We start from the raw sequence: 19564 nt of genomic DNA, 5'->3' as shown, positions 1-19564 counted from the left end.
CAGTCTGGAATAACATATCGGAATGTACGGTCGCATTCCGCTCGAACCTTCGCGCGGTTTCACATTGCACTTTAAAGAAAGGGAGACCAGCGAACGCGTCGACCGTCGAATCGTTAAATAATAAATACAAAGAGTTCGTCGATCGCGCGAGTTCGTTCGTGCACCCCTCGGTGCGCGAAAGGTTCGCCTCGACGACAGCAAGACCTGGTCAGATCGAAGGTTTACAGCTCGATTGCACCATTTTTCAAGAGAATTCGATAAACGTTCCCAATCCGTTCCTCTTCGAGGACACGATATTACAGAGTCCCTCTGGTTATTTATACTAGCGAGTCGTTCACTGCATCATAGGCGGGTTTCCATTGGGCAGAGGATTCTGCCCAGGCATGGAGCCGATCGACGGTCGTTGCGACGTGTTCAGATCGGCGTGCTGGGTCTCCCGGTGCCTCCTCAGGTCGACCTTCCGCTGGAAAGCCCGGCCGCAAAGTTCGCACGCGAACGGCTTGAATCCCGTGTGCTTCCTCGAATGCGTGATCAGGTTACTGCTCTGGGAGAACGCCTTGCCGCATACCTGGCATTTGTGCGGCTTCTCGCCTGCAATTGAAACAGAAAAATTCATCAAATCTCCCTGACTCGACGCGAAACTGTACGCTAAAACAATTAAATTCAACATCGCCATGTGTTTGGCTTGCTCGAATCCCTTAAACTCAGCTCAAAGCGTTAAACACACCAACGACCACCCCAGAAACCGTCTTCCACCCCATCTCTGAATCCTGCATACATCTCTCAGCACCCAAAATACTCCCGCGTAACCATAAACGAGCCACCCTAAACCCCAGCCTCCACTCGACCACCAAAATCCTACGACAACGCAAGTAGTACGAGTCGATCGAAATCTCTCCATCGATAGTAGCGTGCCAAGACATTCTACCAATAAGAGGCGTTAATTCGAAAACAGGCTGACCGTTGGCCAAGACATTCCAACGATGGCAACGGTGAGTGAAAGCCAGAACGAAGGCCCAGAGACGGAGCACCCTCTTCCGTGAAGGCAGAAGAGGTGCAGGTCGGTTCCAACGGGGTGGTATCACAAATGCGAGGCACGCCCGGTCAAGATTTCCTCCCAAGCGAGAATCTCAGCCTCCCTGGCGGCGAGGCGGAGAGGAGAGAGAGAGAGAGAGAGAGAAAGATCGCGATAGACACAGGGTGCGCGGGGGTGTAACGATGCACACAGCCTGGTCTGAGGGGTTAGTCGAAAGGGAGGTTAGAGAAGGGTGGAGAGAGGCAACGCGCACACGAGAGAGGGTGGTTGGGAAGGGTGGCCGTTCGTTTCTCTCGCGGTGGCCGCGAGAGTTCTGATTGGCGGCCGGGGGCGGCTCCAACCCCCGTGTTACCATGACTACCCGGGGATAACCTGGCGGTCGAGTGCGAAAGAACGGGAAAGAGAGAGAGAGAGAGAGATCGAACGAGGATAAGCGTGGCAGGGAACGAGGACGAGCACGTCCAATGGAGAGAGGGTTGTCGAGTGACAGACGGAGAAAGAGGAATGATTTCAGGCCACGATGGAGGGTGGGGGTGCGCGCAGTCAATCCGGATGGTCGGAAAAAGGGTCGCTCGTTGGAAGAGTCTCGCGGGCGACAGGGACGGAAAATGCGATCGAGAAGGGTGGAAGAGGGTGCCACGGATCCAGCGATGCGAACTATGCTGGCGGAGGGCAGCACTGGCCCGTCGTTAATGGACTACCCTCGTCCTCTGCTCGTACGTCCACTCCTCCGCGTCTGTCCGGTGGATACAGGAAGCGAGCGTGTGCACATAGCCTCGAGAGATCACCGTCAGGCGGTGGGTGGGTCCATAAACAACTCGTTAGCCGAGCCTTCAATCTCGCCAGCCCGATACGGCCGTGCCGTCGATCACCTTTTGCGATTATACCCGATCGTTATCTTGATTTCTTTTCGGATAAACTGCGAGCCGTTTTGATTTTCCTCTGTAGAGATAGCGGAGGCGCTTCGACGAGGGGGTTGCTTTTGGGTACAATGGTTTTGCGACGGAACGATCTACGAGGGAGAGTTAGAAGAACAAGATGGTGCGTTTGAGTGGAAACGCGAAGAGATCGAGGAGAAATTAGATGCGAATATTTGACGATTATAACGGTTAGAGTGAGATTACGGAAGGTTGCGAGAATGGTGAAGTAAAATTGAGGAGTAAGAATTTTCCAGATGCCAAGCGTCGAGTGAATTTTGGATGGAGAAGAACCGCAACGATTCGTATACACTTAAAATCGGGAGTCAAGGGACGATTCAGGGTTAAGGGTGAGTCGTCAAGGGCGTGCTGGTGGAATTCGTCGGGACCGCCGCTCGATGAAATTCCACAGAGTTCTCCGCGCCCGGATGAAACGGCAGAATGAATAGAATTTTCACGGCATTAAACGGGAAGCTGGAAAACCGGGGAGAAATGAGAGAACGGCGAACGAAGCTTGGTAGGACCGTTTGGAATTTACGCGGCCATAAAATCAAAAACTTTCCGTACCGAGGTTGCCTGCCTCGATATAACTCGCTCCTTTTCGAAAAGTCTCGCAGAACAGTTTACGTTACGAGAAAAAAAGAAAGGAAACCCGTTAACTCTGGCGAATAAAACAGACACGTACGGTACAGGGTAGAAAGTGTATCCTAACCAGGTTGGGCTCGCGAGGTTCGCCAAAAGTTTTCTAAAATTCTACCTCGAAACATTCCAGCCTCGATCTCCTGAATATTCGTCCTGGGCGAATTTCAGTTCCACGCGAAAGACGGGTGCGTCGAACGTGAAAATTTCCGTATCACGAGACGGATGGAGAGAACGCCTTGTCGCGGTGAAAAAGACGAAGCCTGCGAGCTGGGACGTGTTCCAGAATTTACGTGCTCATAAAAATCAAGAACCGTCGGGGCTCTCGCACCGAGGTTGCCCTTTTCGTCTTTATCTGCAGGCGGAAACCGAGCCACTGTGGCTCTCGAGTATCGCGTGTACGACGCGAGTGCACACATCCTCTCCTCTGCACACCGTATACGAATACACGTAGCATCCACGGCGAACCGAGTGCATGCGAATTGAATACACCGTATCCACGTAGGTGAACGCACAAGTGCAAACACGTCTCGGTTCGCGCAACAGCACGTGCGGTTTCCGGAAGCAAGATAGGGGATGTGGTCAAAGATTTAACCCGGCTGGCGCAGTACAGATTCCGTGCTCTCAATTTTTCAAACGGAGTGCCTGGGAACGCGGACGAGCAGGAAGAAGAAGAAGAAGAAGAAGAAGAAGAAGAAGAAGAAGAAGAAGAAGAAGCAAGGAAGTCGAAAGTGAGAGCCCCTGAGGTTTAAGACGCCATTACACCCCCAGGCTGTCGGCCGACGCCCCTAAAACTATATTAAACTCCCGGAAATCTTGCGAGGGTCCTCTCTCTCCTTCGCTAATTCCCTCCCTTCCTCGCGTTCTCTCTGCCAGCACCCGCCTCGAGCTTCTCCAGTGCCCACTGGAAACATCGTCCGCCGCCCCCTCGCGATCCTTCAACCCTCACCCAGAGGAACTCTCGAGCACGGGAAAACCAAGACGGCAGTTTGATCGCTTCCGCCGTCGGGACGAGCAACTTTCCGATCGTCTCGACTCTCGATGGTTTTGTTTTTCCAGTTCATCGACGAGAGAAGGATGCGCGTGTCCTCTTCTTCTCTTTCTCCTATTAATACTTGAGATCCTGACGGACTCGCAGGAAAGAATTTCGTACGATTCGATTTCGTTGTAACGCTGAGAGGTACTTTTAAATAAAGACTGTCTCGTATCGAACGATCGTGTCCCGAATGTTCGAGATACGTCGATTCGGCTCGAGTCTCCAGACTCGAGACACGCGGAGGAATTTTCGTAATGGTCCACTCTGAATTTCAACGAGCAGAAAACAGCGAACGCTGTGGAGGAGTGGCCAGGAAAAGAGAGGCGAGCCGGACTCTGGCTGAGGCATTGATTTCCTCTCGTCTTCATCGACCACGTTCCGACCCTCTGGGGGCGTCCCCACCCTCTAACTGAAATCCTCGCGAGAGACCAGAGAAAGAGAAAATCGAAGGAAAGTACCATATCTCGTATTTCATATCAGGGAGGAGGGCGGCATGGATTTTCTTGCGCGTCTGCAAAGCTTCGCGTGTAAGCGTTACCAGGCAGGGCGACGTCGAGCGGATCTTTCCACGGGCGAGCCTCGCCTCTGTCACGCGAAACAGGAGAGGGAATCCAGGTACTTCCATTCGAAATCCACGTCCGTGTTTTTTCTCAAGATCGAACAGTGGGATCTCTCGCGAGCGATCACGCGATCATCAGTGAAGAAGAGGGAGAAATTATTCCAACGAATCTTAACGTTCCATCGAGCAGTGCTACGCACTCTGTTATTACGCCACGTACACTTTATTACAGAAGACTAGTCTTAAATTGCGTGAATCAGATTTTAACAAAGATTGCCGTCGAACTGGTGATAATATTATATAACGATCGATTAAACTTTCCTGGAATCTAATTGTTTCTTTCACTGTAACTGATCCGAGACTTAATTGATCACCGACTGGCTGCGACTAATTGAAACTGGTTGGTTATTCGCGGAATCATCTGAAGACTGGAAACGACCAAAACTGTTTATCAATCTTAACCAACCCTTAAGCAGAGTAACGAGAATACCACCCTCGCCACCCGTTTGGATTTCTTCTCGTTCGAACAATTCAACAGCTTCATCGAGCAACGTTCAGTCGACGACTGTTACCAGTCCCGTGGGGGACGGTGGATCCAACAACCTGGTTGTATTTACTATTTCACGCGTACCCCGCGGCGGCGGATGAAGTGGCTGGCTAAAACGCGACACGACGCGTTGTCGACGCAGCCTACAACGACAATCGTAGATCGGCAGGTGTGCGCCCCCGGTTTTACATGTCCTGTCGCGCACGCTGGACCCGCGCGTCGGTTTCCACCGACCGATACGAGTACACAGGGTGGACGAGCAGGGCTGCCAAACGACCGGAGCATAGCCCTGGGAATTTGCGGCGGTGCAGCTGGAAATGTTTTGCACGGGTACTGATATTCCAGCCTGACGACGAAATGTTCTGGTAAACACGAAAAAATCGTCGAGCCCTCGCGTTTTTTTTTCGATGAAAAATATCACACATTCGAGGGAGCATCGAGGGTAGATAGAACGAACGAGAAGAGAGATCGAGGTGAATCGATAATTAGAGTATTAATTCGAAGACGTTCTAAGGACAAGATCGAGAGGGATGTGTCAGTCTGTTCTCTCGTGTGTATTATAATGCAGATGCGTTTCTGATTGCCAGTACTTGGCTAGGATAATTCAAGAAGGGAGAAAGCCGGTTCGAGAGGCGAACCAAGGAAGAAACGCGATACCACAGCTAAGTCTGTTAGCTCCTTAGTGCTCTCGGTATACCGCAGGGATCCGTGATAATAATCCCCGCCCCCCTCCGTGGACGATCACGGCGGATGTATGGCTATTAAATTATTACAGCGTCGATCAACATTAGGAATCGTGACAAATCCGATCTGTGCGCGAGTGAGAGAGAAAGGAAGAGAAAGAGAGAGAGCCACCCTTCGCCCCTACTGGCTTGGTTTTCGTGTGCGCGCACCTTAATTGACAATTGTGACTCACAGAGAGACACGACTTTCTCTTATCCGCCTATTGAGATTGCCCCGCAAATACAACCATTAGCAACAAGCCCCTTATCAGCGTGAATTATATACTTAAATTGCTCGAAGAAATCGGATCGTCTATGATAGATAAAATAGATACGATTTTTCCCCGCGAATGCTGGAGGAGGAAAGCAAGTTTCGAATGGACAAGAGATAACGGAAATCATGGCTTCTAATACTTTGAACATCAATCCAATTAACACGTGTATCGGCACTCGAGTAAAATTTAGAAAAACTCCATACGTCCGTAGATAAATTGACACGATATCGTGCCACGATCTCTCGTCTGTCGTCAGATAAAAATTCCAAGAGCCTAGTGGAAGCAATATATTACAGAACGAGTATAATACGATCGAAAGGATCGAACGATTCGTCAACGAGAGGATTCGTCCCTCGTGGCTCGCGTCTTTATCTTCCGCCTCGTCAAAAGCTCGAGGGGTTGCGAGAGGGCGATGCGCGTACGAACGCGTACCGATCGCAACGCTCGCATCCTGCGAACGGGTTTAATTTCATGGCCCTGGGCCGTGGTAGCGTTGTTCGAGGGCTGCCTGTTACGCGGATAGGTGGAGAAGCGAAAAAGGAGGACACGGAGAGGGATGAGCGGCGAGATATGGCGGGCCAGGTGGTAGGCGGGGGTTGACGTGCTCCTGGCATGTCGATATCCCTGGAAATTTAATCATGCCGCTTCACTGTGAACACTATGCGCCACTCGCCGCTATATGGATGATGCCTTGGCTCCGTGGCAACGTTATACCGGCGAATTTGCATGTTTAACGCGGTATCGGTTGCTTATGCCGCCACGACGGCGTGACATTAAATGTACCACCGCGTAGAGTCTAACGAACAAGGGGGTTGCGTCTATTTTACGTCTTTACAGAGAGACGATAGTGGATTGCTTTTACATTTCAGGCTGAGCAGTCAGTTTCGCTGACATATTTTGGTCCACTTGTTCTCTTTAACTGATCTTTCATCGTCATCGACGGGCTGATTTGTGCTCGAGAAAAATGCAACGTCCATCGCTCGCGTCGCATGCGAACTGTTGGGTACGCGTCGTCGTAGTTAACGAGCCGTAAAGACGAAAACGGGGCGAAAGATAGGAAGGTGGAGCGGAAAGGCGTGCGGTGCCAGGGCCAGAGGCCGGTCCTCGGAGCATGTCGCGAAGTTTAAATAGCTTAGAGGGATGTTGCGGCGCCCCCGATGCCTGGGGCGCCAAGTCAGCCGGAAACCTCTAATAGCCCCGTCTCGTCTGCATAGAAAGGAGAGAGACGAACCAAAAGTGGCGGCGGAGGTGGGCGCAAGGGTGCGACAGACGGAGATAGAGTCCACGCTGGCGTACGTACGGTGTACGCGGCCGCAATAGGTGGCTGCTGTACGGGTTGCGCGCTTGTATGTCGTCGGGTATACGATAACCGCACCCTCGAGGTGAGTTTGAGGGAGACGTTCGGCCAGGTATCCCTACATTAGAGCCACCGCTAAATTCATAATACGCCTGCGAAACGCGTCCGTATCTCTTTCATGTTTATAGAGTTGTCCCGTTTAGTTACAGACCCGTCCCTCGAACCGCAAACTGAACGGTACAACAGAGAACACATCCGTTATCTCTATTGATACGACGAAGGGAAACACCTTTTCCCAAATTTCTGTAGGACAATAAATATTTGCGAAAAGGAAGCGAAATCTCGATAGCAATGGGAGGATAGAAAAATATTCATTATTGCAATTTTTTTTATGCACGATGACTGTTGTTTTGTTGTTCGACGATGAACGATCAATAGCATCTTAATCGAAATCGTTCGCTCGATGGCTCGCTCGAATGTATCCCGTCGAGTGCCGAGGAACGACTCGATCGGATTGGCTCTGAGGCCGATTGAAATAAAACTGCGGAACGTAGTACGAACGCGCCAGGAAATCGCGTACGAGCAAATCGATGACGATTTACGAGCAGCGTGATTGAACCCTTAAAAACCAGGGCCGTCTCTTTGCAAGCGAGGCGCGCCAGCATCTCTGGGAGCATAAACATCGAACCTATATAGGCTCGTCTACGTGATGAGGTCGGAAAGTGTACAGACGGCGCGCGGTAACCCCCGTCGATCTTCATCCCCTATCGACTTTACTCACCAAGCGACAGTGGACAGGTTGTGTTTATTGTGAAAACAACCGCGACCACTGTTGCGAGTACGATCTTACCAACGAGCATGTGTATTTAAGTGCGCGTGCACCCTGCAACTCGATTCTCATCTATCAGAAAGACCAGGGTTCGCTGCAATCACAAACCGCACCAAAGAGTTTACGCCACGAATCTTTAAAAAATATTCCCAAGAAAAATGCGTTCGAAATTTCCCAGCACCCACAACATCGACATCAGACAAGCGGACACCAGTTAGACGTCCCCGCCCATCCCCTGACGGTCTTCTAAACGCGGACGAAAACCGATCGGCTAGACTCTCGGTTCTCCCGAGTCATCACATCGAGGCTCGTCGCCACTCGAGGGGCGCGCGAACTTCAAAGAGCAATATTTTCCCGGGCGACGGGCGCGTAGGATCATCAGAAATAGATAAGTTCAATGTTTTCTCATCGGAGGCAGTCGTGTGCGGGCACTTGTCGGTCTGTCACCGGTTCGCCCGGGCTGTGAGCGGGCGCGTCAACCCCTTCTCGCGGGGGTTGACCAACCCCGTGGTTCGCGCACTTGACTGGTAGGCCAGAACCGCGGGCCAAAAGGCGCAGCTAACAGCCGAGGAGGTAACGCGCGAAGTAACGCGCCTCGACCCCTCGCCGGCCTCTATTCCGGCTGCTGGCTCGCGCACGAACAATATTTGCAGAGCTCTTATTCCCGCACTTCCCGACCCCGTGAACGCCGCTTCAACCACCCCCGTCGACGTCCCTCTCGCTCTCTCTCTCTCTACGCGCGCACCACCGTGTACTCTCGCCACCCCTCGTGTGCACCAGCAAACCACCTACCTACCTACCTAATAATGATTTTACGTTACGCCATGCCGGTCCCCTGGGAATCCGACGGTGCCGCACCCTTATTGCACATGGCCCGTGCTCACGACGAAGGGAATATGGACAGAACGGCGGTGAACTGGGGAGGTGAGGGAGGTGGGGGGCACTGGAAAGAGAGGACTGATTATCATTAGCAGCAAAGTCCCAGAACACCCTCGGTTTACTGCTTGACGCACGTACGCACGCCACCTCGAGGTCATGCCACAGTGAGGGATTTCGTTTCGCGGGCTGGGGGTGAAGGTGGGTGACAGGGGGTGGCACGGAGACGGACGATGATAGAGGGTTTTTTTTTCTTTTTTTTTTAATCGCGCTAGTTAGCTGTGGAATTATTAGTCTAGTCGGGAATGTACGAGCGCAGAAAATTGTGGAAACAGTTAAATGAAACGAGGGTAGCTGTGGAGTAGTTGGTCTAAGGATGATGCACGAAGAAGCCGTTCGAAAGGGTAATTCTCTGAAAGCTATTCGACGACTACGTAACTCTAGGCTGGAGGATCGCTTGGGAGAGTTAAGAAGATGGAAAAAACCGTGGGTAGACGGCAAGGTGGACAGTGGTATCCCGTCGTGGCGAAGGAAAATTACCAACGGCGTTGGGCGCCGGCTCTCTCGGCCTTTCTGAATTTTTCATCCGGTTGAATAATGAATTAAATGTTCCGTGGCGACCCTCGAGGAGGTGGTGCGTGAAGGTGGACATCGTACGCGCGTGGACAACCGGCACAGGTCCCATAGGTTGTTAGAAACCTACAAGAAGTGACCATTGCTTTGTGTATCCTCTTTCACCGGGTCTTTCTTCGGTTATTTCACCGGGACGAGGGTGAATGAGAGAGCGTAGGCGAACGAGGCAGCCAGAGCGACAAAGACCCGCAGGAGGAGGAGGAGCATGGGGGAGGACAAGGTGATAATTTGATAAGACATTGGGAGGGTTGCCATGGAGACGATACAAAACCCAGAACCCCCGACTGGGACGCTCCTTCGCCCGCTCCTCCAGCGTGTTTCCACCCTTGGAAGAACCTGCTGCTCCTTCAGGGGCATCGTTCCATCAGCCGTGAGACACCTAAGTGTCAAGTGTCCCAACGCCGTCGCCCACTCACCTACGAGCACCTAAGGGACGCTCCCTTGCACGGGCTGGCCTTCGACCTTTGACGAGGATGCAAGCTGGTCGAAGAAGAACACGAAGAGTGGGAGACGTTTCGCTTGACGCGACATTTGGAGAATCCTTATGTCGTGAACGTTCGATTACCTTTAAAATCGCTACGTTTGACAAACTTAAATCTTTAAATGAATCACTGAATTGTGCGAAAATTGCATCGCGTAAGCAATGTTACAGAGGGGAGGACAAAAGTGGAGGCAGGTGGCGGCTCGAGCTGTCCACGTTTCCCACGCACGATTTCCATCGCGGAAAAATTCTATCAGAAGATCGAGTGTTCCGCTACCGTGTGTCGTCGCGTGTAGGTCGTGAGAGCGAAAAGGAGAGACGGACACCCCGAAAGACATTACGATTATTACCGAGCGAGGCTCGCAGTGAGGGGCTCGCCACCCTAAAATGCACTGGCCACATGTGCCTCGATCCGACTGGATCCTCTTGCTTACGACAAGACTCCGTCCAGACGGTTAACTGCATTATTTATCGTACGAAGTTGCTCTGCTAATTGATCCCCGGCATCCCTATTGCGATCAGCCCGAACGAGAAATTCCTCGTGCGCGATTCTGGATATTAAAAGTGACAGGATACGATTTCTCTTACTTTCGAACACGAATGCATCTGTGTATCGCGTTAAATGCTCGTTTAAGATTTGTTTGGGACGCTCTTGGTTATTTGGCTATCGTTTACTCGAACAAATGAAATCACTCACCGGTGTGTATGTAGGTGTGCTTCTTCATGTCGCTCTTCTGATGGAATCTTTTCCCGCAGAACTGGCAGGGGTACGGTCTCGTGTCCGAGTGGATTAAAAGATGAGTACTTAAAGTGCTGGAACGCTTAAACGCTTTGCCGCACTGCTTACACTCGAACACCTTCTCCGCGGAATGCACCGCTCTGTGTTGCGTAAGGCTGATTTCATGGCCGAATGTTTTATTGCAGAGCTCGCAGGCGAACGGTCGCTTCCCATTGTGGGATCTTCTTGCGTGCACCTATAAAAACCGCGTCCTCCTTCAGAAACTTTTTAAGAACACCCTGCACACGCTGGGGAAATGTCTTTTTACGCTTTCAACCGAATGCAATATATATATACATATATATATACAACCTTCCATCGAAATTAATAAAAAGTCGACTTCGAGCGAGCAACGAGAATCAAAAGCGAATGTCATCGGAAATTACAAAACAGGTGCATCGCGCGAACGAAATTCTCGAACTCGACTCGTTACTCGCAAGCTGCATTCCCCGTTCTACGCACGAACGAGTTGCATTCCATCGAAAAGCTCCACTCGTCCGATTAAAACCGTACCTCGAGTCCGTGAGGCGTGCTGAACATCTTGTCGCACTTGACGCAGCTGTAGACGTCGCCAAGCGGATGATGATGGAGCCCGTGCGCGGTGTGGGTCGAGTGGAGGCCAGGGTGACCTGGATGAACGCCGCGCAGCAACGGGTGCAAGTGCGGAGGTAACAAATGATGGGGGAGCAATTGGGGGTGCAGATAGGAGAGAGGATGGTGAGGATGCGGCGGCAGGAGGCCACCCTGTAGATGAAGGGGCGGATAGAGCATCGAGGAGCCTGGCGGTGGTGGATGGCCGCCGATCGACGTCGTATCCCTGTGCGGGGACGCGTTCTGCAGGTGAGCCGAGGGCGGGTCGGGCCTCAGCAGGGCGGAAACGCTGAACGTGTCGCCGGACTTTTTCGGTGGATTCGAGATGGGCGAGGTCGCGACGCTGGTGGGCGACGGCGTCGTCGACGACCGTGGCGGACTCGACGTGGCGTCGCGATCGTCCTCGTCGCCGACTTCCTCGACGTCCACGTCGACCTCCTCCTCGTCAACGTCCACGTCGACCTCGCCGTCCCGACGATCCGACGGTGGCGAGTCTGGACAGGGCGAGTGCGATGGCGAGGGACTCCTCGTCGCTGGCGAACCCACCAGACGACCCACTCCGAACGACAATCGATCTGGAACGAAAGTATCCTTTGGTATTCCTGTAACGACGTCAGTTTCAAATTTATCGTTCGTTTTGGAAGCAGAGCGAAAAAATTGATTACTCGTGGGGGGTGAACCGGTATCGTTCGGCGGTCTGACCGGTTGACAAGTGACTGGGACGAAGGTAAGATCACGTAGACGGTGGATGATGTAAGAGAATCAGAGATCCGCGAAAAAAATTCGATTCCACCTGGCGAAGTAGCGTAGCAAGCTGAGTAAGATTTCGGTCACGTACTCGGTCCTCTTCCTCCGACCGATCCTGCGGAAGGAAGGCGCGGAGGGTTAACGAGGCAACACGGAGGGGAGAAAATCGAAGCTCCAAAAATCCGAAAAACGTTCCTCCTTGAGTAAACCTTCCACTAATTTCTACCCTAATGCGAAACATTCGTTCTATCGAACCTCGCGAGTAAATTGTACAATTCTGGGAATTAATCAGAGGTACCGGAAGTAGACGGAGATCAATCGATGTCGATAGAGATACATCGATATTCGTGAGCACACTTCAGATAAATTATCGTGGCAGAGAAAATGTGTGTATTTAAATCAGAGCTACGTGGTCGTGCAACGTGTAAACGATCGATCATCGAGATAATCGGCGTAAGGTATCGGCGGGGAAGAGGTCTCTTCATCGACGAATGAAATCACTCGCAATCGAGTCATCGTGACGACGTTTCGCTTGTACGTGTGCCTCGCCGCTGGTATTTCTAATAATCGTGAACGATCTCTGCCGCAGTGATTTACGACGTCGAACGGCCGGAAAATCGACTGGGCACTTGTCCGCTGCGAGGGGCGTTCTGCGTACGCCCGCCACCCCTTCCGACCAGGGGGTAGGACAATATCAATCCAACTCTCGTAGGATGCACGCACGGTGTACATCCAGTATATTATATTTATAATCCGTGCGCGTGACACGCGGTCACGTGCCTGGCTGTATGATGCACTGGTGCCAGTTAATCGCATTTAAAGCTCTCCGCTATCCCCGTTCTGGCAGGGCCGATTATTATCGTGTCTCCTGGTGGCTTTGCAATCGAATCAAAATACGTCAGGAGCCTCGCTAGAGTAGCCTAATGTAATGAGAAACTCGTGCGAGCCTGTCGAGGCGTCGCGTCGTAGGAATAAAAAAAAAAAAAAAGAAAGGAAAGGAACGAATCACACGATCATGCGGGAAATATTAAAATAGGGGATGATACCACGGTCGACGGTTATAATTCTGCGCCTTGGAACCAAGTCCCGTCTTGTAATTAGCGTTAATCGACGTTTCTTTTTACTTTTCTTTAATTTCTCCATTTGAATAAATGGACTTTGGATCGATCTCTATCTAAAGCATCGAATTCCTGGAATTAATGTAGAATACAGAAGGACGAAAATATATACGTTCGATTATTCTTGGATACTACACTGGTTCTACGTGTCAGATAAGAGCCAGATAAATAGATCAATTCTGGATTACCTAATACTTTGTTTCGCTGATAGCAGAAGCAATATCAGATTAAGTTATTATTAAATTTTCCCCTCGAAATATAAACTAACGATTAAGCACCGGCAATTATATTAATCGAGTACAGCCTCTACTTAATTACAAAGCTGATCGTACCATCGTGGATTACGAACGGTTCTCTAAAATTTCACATCGAAGCCTAAGTGCCTCGAAGGGACACCACTGACGCAGGGGTGGGGACGAAGAGGAGAAGAAGGAGAAAAAAAGGACGAAGAAGGAAACCAAGAAGAGTCGAAGGCGAGAGTGGCAATAACCGAGAAGGCAAAAGGTAGAAGACGAAGCGTGTGTGGCGGGGCAAAAGCGAAAAGAAAAAGGTAGAGGAAGTCCGGACAGATGTGACTCGGGGCAACATAGGAAGAACTGCTTACGCAAATGCGACGTCTGGCCCCGCTGGAATGCGGTAAAAACCGACGGTGCAAACCGGCGAGAAAAACCGTCACCGCCGTGCCGATCGTCCGGCAGATGGGTTACTTTGGTCCGGGTTCGGCAGTGCTTGCATGCGCTTGCACGCTCCTCTACACGCGTGTTTACGCGGACGTGTACGTGCATCTGGATGCTGATGCTGAATTCGTTTCACGTTTTCCAGCCAGCGAGCGTTTCTATTCGAGCCTGGGCGGCAGGCGCGCGCGAGCCACCCAAACGAATTCAAGAAACACGCCCCAACCCTCCCTGGAATTATTATTTTATAAACACGGCTCTGATCGATATTTTATAAACGCGCGGGACTCTTCGTCGCTGAATTGAACGGAGAAGATAGCCGGAGGTATTGGAATTTTAATTCGCCCGCTTCGTAGAAAAACGTAACGCGCTGAATATTTATACGTCATTATTGTTTAATGATGGATCATTTTCCAAACGACAGTTCACAGAATTCCGTAGTCGCTCAGAGCAGTGGCAGAGCGAAATGCAGTTAACCGCGGGCACGATTTGCCACCGAGTTGCAAGACAATTTACGGAGACGCAACAATGGATCCGCAAGTAGCATCAAGAAGGAGGCTCGTGACAAGGGATGACAATGATGGCGATGCCGAAGATGCTTGTGGACGTGGATTAATAAAGGAAGGCCAAGCCGGGGGAACAATTAGATCGAGTTAACGGCCAACTTTAATCTTCTGTCGTCCGTCAGTCGTTTACTGCGTAGCGATCTGCCGCTATTAAAGCCGTTACACGCTTCACCGTTTCCAATCCCCCGCCCCGGCGGATCGAAGGAAACTACGACTCGCGCGGCGGCGTCAATGGGCCCAAAGTGACAGGAAGATGTGGGTTTTCAAAAACGAATTTTTCATCCGCGTGTCACTGCCCATTTAAAATCCCAATCCCTGGCTGCCTTCGAACAGCCGCGATCTTTAGATCAAACATCGCGTTGAAACGTATGGCAGCACAGAAAAAGAAAAAAAAGAGAACAGAAAGGGAGCCGAGAGGGGATCCGGACATCAATTAAAATCTCTGACTGCGGGACGAAAGACGCGACGCGAAGGATACTTCAGATTGTGAGAAATAAATCATCGAAGCTGCGTCGTTCCATTAACGATGCATCATCGTGCCAGTCTCGCGATATCATTTTCAACACGCCTGCTCTGATCCCCTCGATCGATCAAACCTGCTCGATCGTAGGAATTTGTAATTGAAGACAAATCGATCGATAAACGGCCCGACTCCGAGTGCCTTATCGCGCTCGTACGTGGTCAAAACAATTAGGGTATTACGATCGTTAATGACTAGGCCGTGCCAAGTAATATTTCGACGAAAAGATACACCGCACTTCCCCTCCTACTCGCAAAAATTCTTGTTCGCGAATTAAGGAAACCTGGTCCCTCGAAGAGCCGTCGACAGAAGACCTCGACGACCTGGGAGATCGTCCGGAAGATTGTCTAGGTGGACGCAGCGTAATGAATGGCCACGTGCATCGTCGGGGAGTCGGAAGAGAGAGGAGACAGGCTCTATATACACGAGAGCGTTTAACATGACAAGATGTTACTAATTCAGGGTAGGTAGAACTGAGAGGCCGACCGTCGTACGAGTACAAAGGGGCCGACGGTCCGAATCCCTGTACCGCGCCTCTAATCTGCTCCAATTGGGACGGCAGGAGTTAGAAGGGCCGATGTCCCTCCGCGGTATGACGCGTGCTACCATTTATCCCAATCATCGGACGACCGGTCGTTCTTAATGATCGGCAAATAAAAACTGTGCTCGTCATCCGGAGCCGAGGAGGAAGCCTTAACGGGGCAACAGGCAGCGCCAATCTACACCTTCCACGGTGGTACACGCTCCTCGAGGCATTCAAACGCCGTTGGATCGAACGAATTTTACCATTTCTCCCCCTGCTTCGATCAATTTTCCTTTCTTTCTTCTCTACTATTAATATCTTTTATTCACCTCGTAACTGAACTACGACTGCATTTCTGATTAATTTTGTTGATCATCGATACGGTTTATTACCGATGTCTCACGACATATTGCGAAATCAGGAAGCATTAAACTTGTTATCTTTTATCTTATACCATACTGATACGTGCTAATTACCCTAAAATCGATCAGGTAGCTTTTACAACGTCTGATTAAAGTCTCGACGGTTTCTCGCTACTTCGACGATTCTTAGGGTGTCTACAGACGTACCTGAATGGCTTTTGGGCAAGGGCGGCAGACTCGTGACCTCGGTTGCGTTCCCAAAGGGAGCCCACAGTCTGGGGAACATTAAACGCACGTTGCATCCTCCTGAAAACAGAAGGAACCATCGTGAAATATAGACGATTAGAGGCGATTAAATTTACTTGCGATTCCAACGTACACCAACCCCCAAAATAGAGAAAACTCGTTCTCTTCGACGTCAGGCGAAGAACTCGAAGAAGACGCGGAGGAACGCGAAGAGGGATCGACGAGGAAGAGGAAAAGAACGTGGAGCATATTTCCGAATCGCTCATGCATCATTATTCGCGTCGCCGGACCAGCCGCTAACGGTGAACCGACGCGACGTCTCGGGGTGCTGACAAATTTGGTATTCCCTGCTCGTAGGAAAGATCAACCCCTCGACAAGAGGCGTCTTTATTAGAAAGGAGGGAGACCCTTCTCTATTTATCAAGCCTTGCCCCGGCCATTACCCGCTCTCTTTCTCCGCGTGGCTGCATTCCTATCCGCGAACCGTCCGCCATTCGTTTCCTCCCCTCCGCGATCGGCACCGGGACGCGGCAACGCGGCGGAATTCGAACTTTGCACCCGGTGACTGCAATCTTCGCGCGTTATCGACGGAATCAGAGCGCTCGACGCGAGCTGAGAATCATCGAGTTCAGGTGAGACACACTTCCGCCAGAAATGGAAACGAAAACCTGGAAAGCGTCGTTGAAAACTCGCACCGTACGATCGTTCAGCGATTAAAGCCCTGCTTATCGAGATCCTGGCGGTTGCGCGCCTCCTCGTATCGGCGAACAGGATTCTCGCGGACCATTAAACGAACTGAAATCGATCATCGCGTCGTATCGAGAGCCTTTCGAGGAAACGGTGGGAATGAACGAAGAAAAAAAACTGTCGAGACGAAGGAGAACGAAGAGAGACGGCAGAGCTGGCGAGAAAGAAGAAACGAAATCCGTAATCCGGGCAATATAGTACCGGTTGGGATAATCTCAGATAGCGGCGAGAGATTAGCGCGCCACGCCGCAAAGGCTATCTCATTCTCGCAGGATTATCAGAAATAAATCATATTTTCCTATAAAGCGAGCAGACCACGCGGTCGAGATAAGATGACCGGCGCGGTTAGGTGTTGGTGCGCCAGTGCCAACACCGATACCGCGTGTGTACACACCGCGACGGCACAGGTAAACGCGTGTGTTTGTTGCCCGTGAACATCGCCGATATCGGGCCGGCTTTGCCCGCGCGTAAGCTTATCCTGCGTGTCGCCTCTTTCGCGCGCGCTATCGTTCGCTCGTAAATCTGTAAACGGTAAATCCTACAGCGTGATTTCCGTAGGAAAATCCTTGGGGCGAGCCGCGGGGGCCCACCTGCGCGGGAAGCACGCGATCGAACGGAGGGGCACCGTGTAGTAACAGATCTTTCCTCGACTCCCGTTTCTACGTGCCGCGAATCGATCGCGTCGAGGCAGTGTTAAATCTACCGTTCGAAAAAAAATTTAATCCGTTCGGCAATCCAGTTCGCAGATATCTCGACATTTTATCTGTTTATTTATTGTTAAGGTTGCAACGAGCTATTAATGGACTTTTATCGAGTGTTAAAATAAATATAATTATTTGGTAGATTTAAAAAATCGTTGGGACGTTCGAGTAAAAATTTACTACCCTTCATGAGCGTACAATTATGAAAGGTACAAGTAGAATAGAATGTATCGATGAAACAATCGCGTCTGGTCTTTCAATTAACCCTGAAATCCTTAAATCCCGCGAATCGAAGTGTCGCGATGTCCTCGTCACCGCGAACAACCTCTTTAAAAGCAATCGTGGAAACGGGGGACACGAAACGCACCCTCGATAAGACGAAACCCTCTCCTGCCCATCACCTGGCAATTATCGCGTAAACCGTTTAGGCCAATTCCTTCACGCTACCGGGTTGATATTATTGCGTTAGCTATTAGCCTGATTAGCAGTATTAGTATAGGCAACCGTCTAATGCCTGTTCATCCCCTCTCACCTGTTGAACGACCGTTCTTGTATGCCCTTTACGCACCTGCACGCGCCCACGCACGCACGCACGCACGCACGCACGCACGCACTCACACGAGCACCGTTCGTCTGTACACGGTACGAATGGGCAGACTGCGAACGTGGACGCACGCGGAACGCCAACAGCCAATGGCCATTGGCACGATGTCCCGATCGGTGCACGCGCGATGCGTGGCACACACGCACACGCGTGCCAGAGCACGCGAGAACGCGCGGGGTGCCAGCTCAGGTGTCGACGCGTGAATTCAAGGGCGTAAACGCGCGGCGTTGCACGGATAATAAGCAGGTAATGGATAGCGTGATGACAGGCGACAACGGGATGAATGTCAGGGGTGAGACGCGAATCCGCGAGAGGGATGCGGAAACGATCGGAGAGTTTGACGCGGTCGAGAGAAATGCAATTCCACCCCCCCAATCCGCGTCGCGCTCGCGGCTCTACCGTTTGTTCGATTGGTATCCTTTTTTCGACCTTTTTCTTTCTTTCTTCGTGGTTCCATAATTCTGGAGAACCTTCTACCCCTACGATACTATTTTCAACTGTATTTTACATGAATTTTACTATTCCAGCGATCTTTTGAATTCTACTTTTGCGAAAAGAAACTGGTCTAGTGAAACGTTAATCAAATTTTCTATGCAGGTACAGGTATATTGCGTAGTCAATGTAGATTTTAATCCTGAATATCTCGACCTCCTGTGTTTGGCTCGATCGAATGGATTAAAATTAAACTCGTGTTTGCAATCGATACTAATTGCACGGTTTGCGGTCGCTCGTAAGGGGTGACAGATACTGAGAGTATCGGTGCCAATGTGTCATTAGATAATAGAAACAGAAATTCCAATTTGACACTATTGAGCGGTGACGTAACTGCGATTTGAAACCGCACGTCATTCTAATTCGGTTTGATGTTCGTTCCAGTGCAAGCGCAACAATCACGATTATTCTGTTCCAGCCTGGTAACTCGCTACGCCGCAACTCGTTTTCGATCGCTGCTGCTTGCGATATTTTTTCAAATAAAAAAGTCGAGAGTCGTGTCAATCGAAGGGTCGAAAATCGGTCGAACATCGACGAAACGAGATCGAGGTCTCCGTCGTAGACAAGAACGAACGGCTTACCTTCAGCTTCGACGGGGATCTGCGGGTTCTCCTGGATATTCTCGTTGTTGTTCGCTTCCGGCGACAACGCTTGCTGATGCACCAACGACGAGGCCGACTGTTTCGGTTTGACAACGCGGAAAGCGGACGCCTCCGCGACACCCCTCCGTGAAAAGTCGAGAGGACCCACCCCTACAGGCGAGTGTTGCTGCTGCACTTCCATCATCGTGCTCCGACAGTTCGATCACTACCTCTTAAAACAATCCTCCGTTCACTGTGCACGACATCCGCCCCCCTGTTCGAGGTGCCTGTTCCGCCACCACGGTGTCAGCGAACCATTCACCCTTATTTACTTTACTTCTCCTCGACAGGAACGAACTACGATACACGTCGCTACGCAGCTCGCGCGAACGATCCCTCTCACCAGCACTGTTCTTCCTCAGCGATCTCCCCGTGAGATCATCCCTTTCCATGAACCTCGACAAAAC

The 19564-nt window shown here is 51.0% G+C and overlaps 1 protein-coding gene across 1 annotated transcript; it reads right to left on the bottom strand.

Annotated features, from left to right (window-relative positions):
• Positions 1 to 308: 308 nt before the first annotated feature.
• On the bottom strand, positions 309 to 19552 carry LOC143432464 (uncharacterized). The gene is made up of 5 exons (XM_076909131.1): positions 19098 to 19552; positions 15934 to 16032; positions 11139 to 11791; positions 10545 to 10821; positions 309 to 591 (listed from the first exon to the last, which is right to left on the bottom strand). Exons 1-5 carry the CDS (start codon positions 19300 to 19302, stop codon positions 335 to 337), a joined length of 1491 nt encoding a protein of 496 aa, XP_076765246.1. The 5' UTR covers positions 19303 to 19552; the 3' UTR covers positions 309 to 334.
• Between the last annotated feature and the right edge of the window lie 12 nt (positions 19553 to 19564).

The sequence above is a fragment of the Xylocopa sonorina genome, chromosome 1 (genome assembly GCF_050948175.1).
Source record: "Xylocopa sonorina isolate GNS202 chromosome 1, iyXylSono1_principal, whole genome shotgun sequence".
Classification (NCBI taxonomy): Eukaryota; Metazoa; Arthropoda; class Insecta; order Hymenoptera; family Apidae; genus Xylocopa; species Xylocopa sonorina.
Note: the sequence above shows the minus strand (reverse complement) of the source record. Positions and strands in the feature narration are given on the sequence as shown.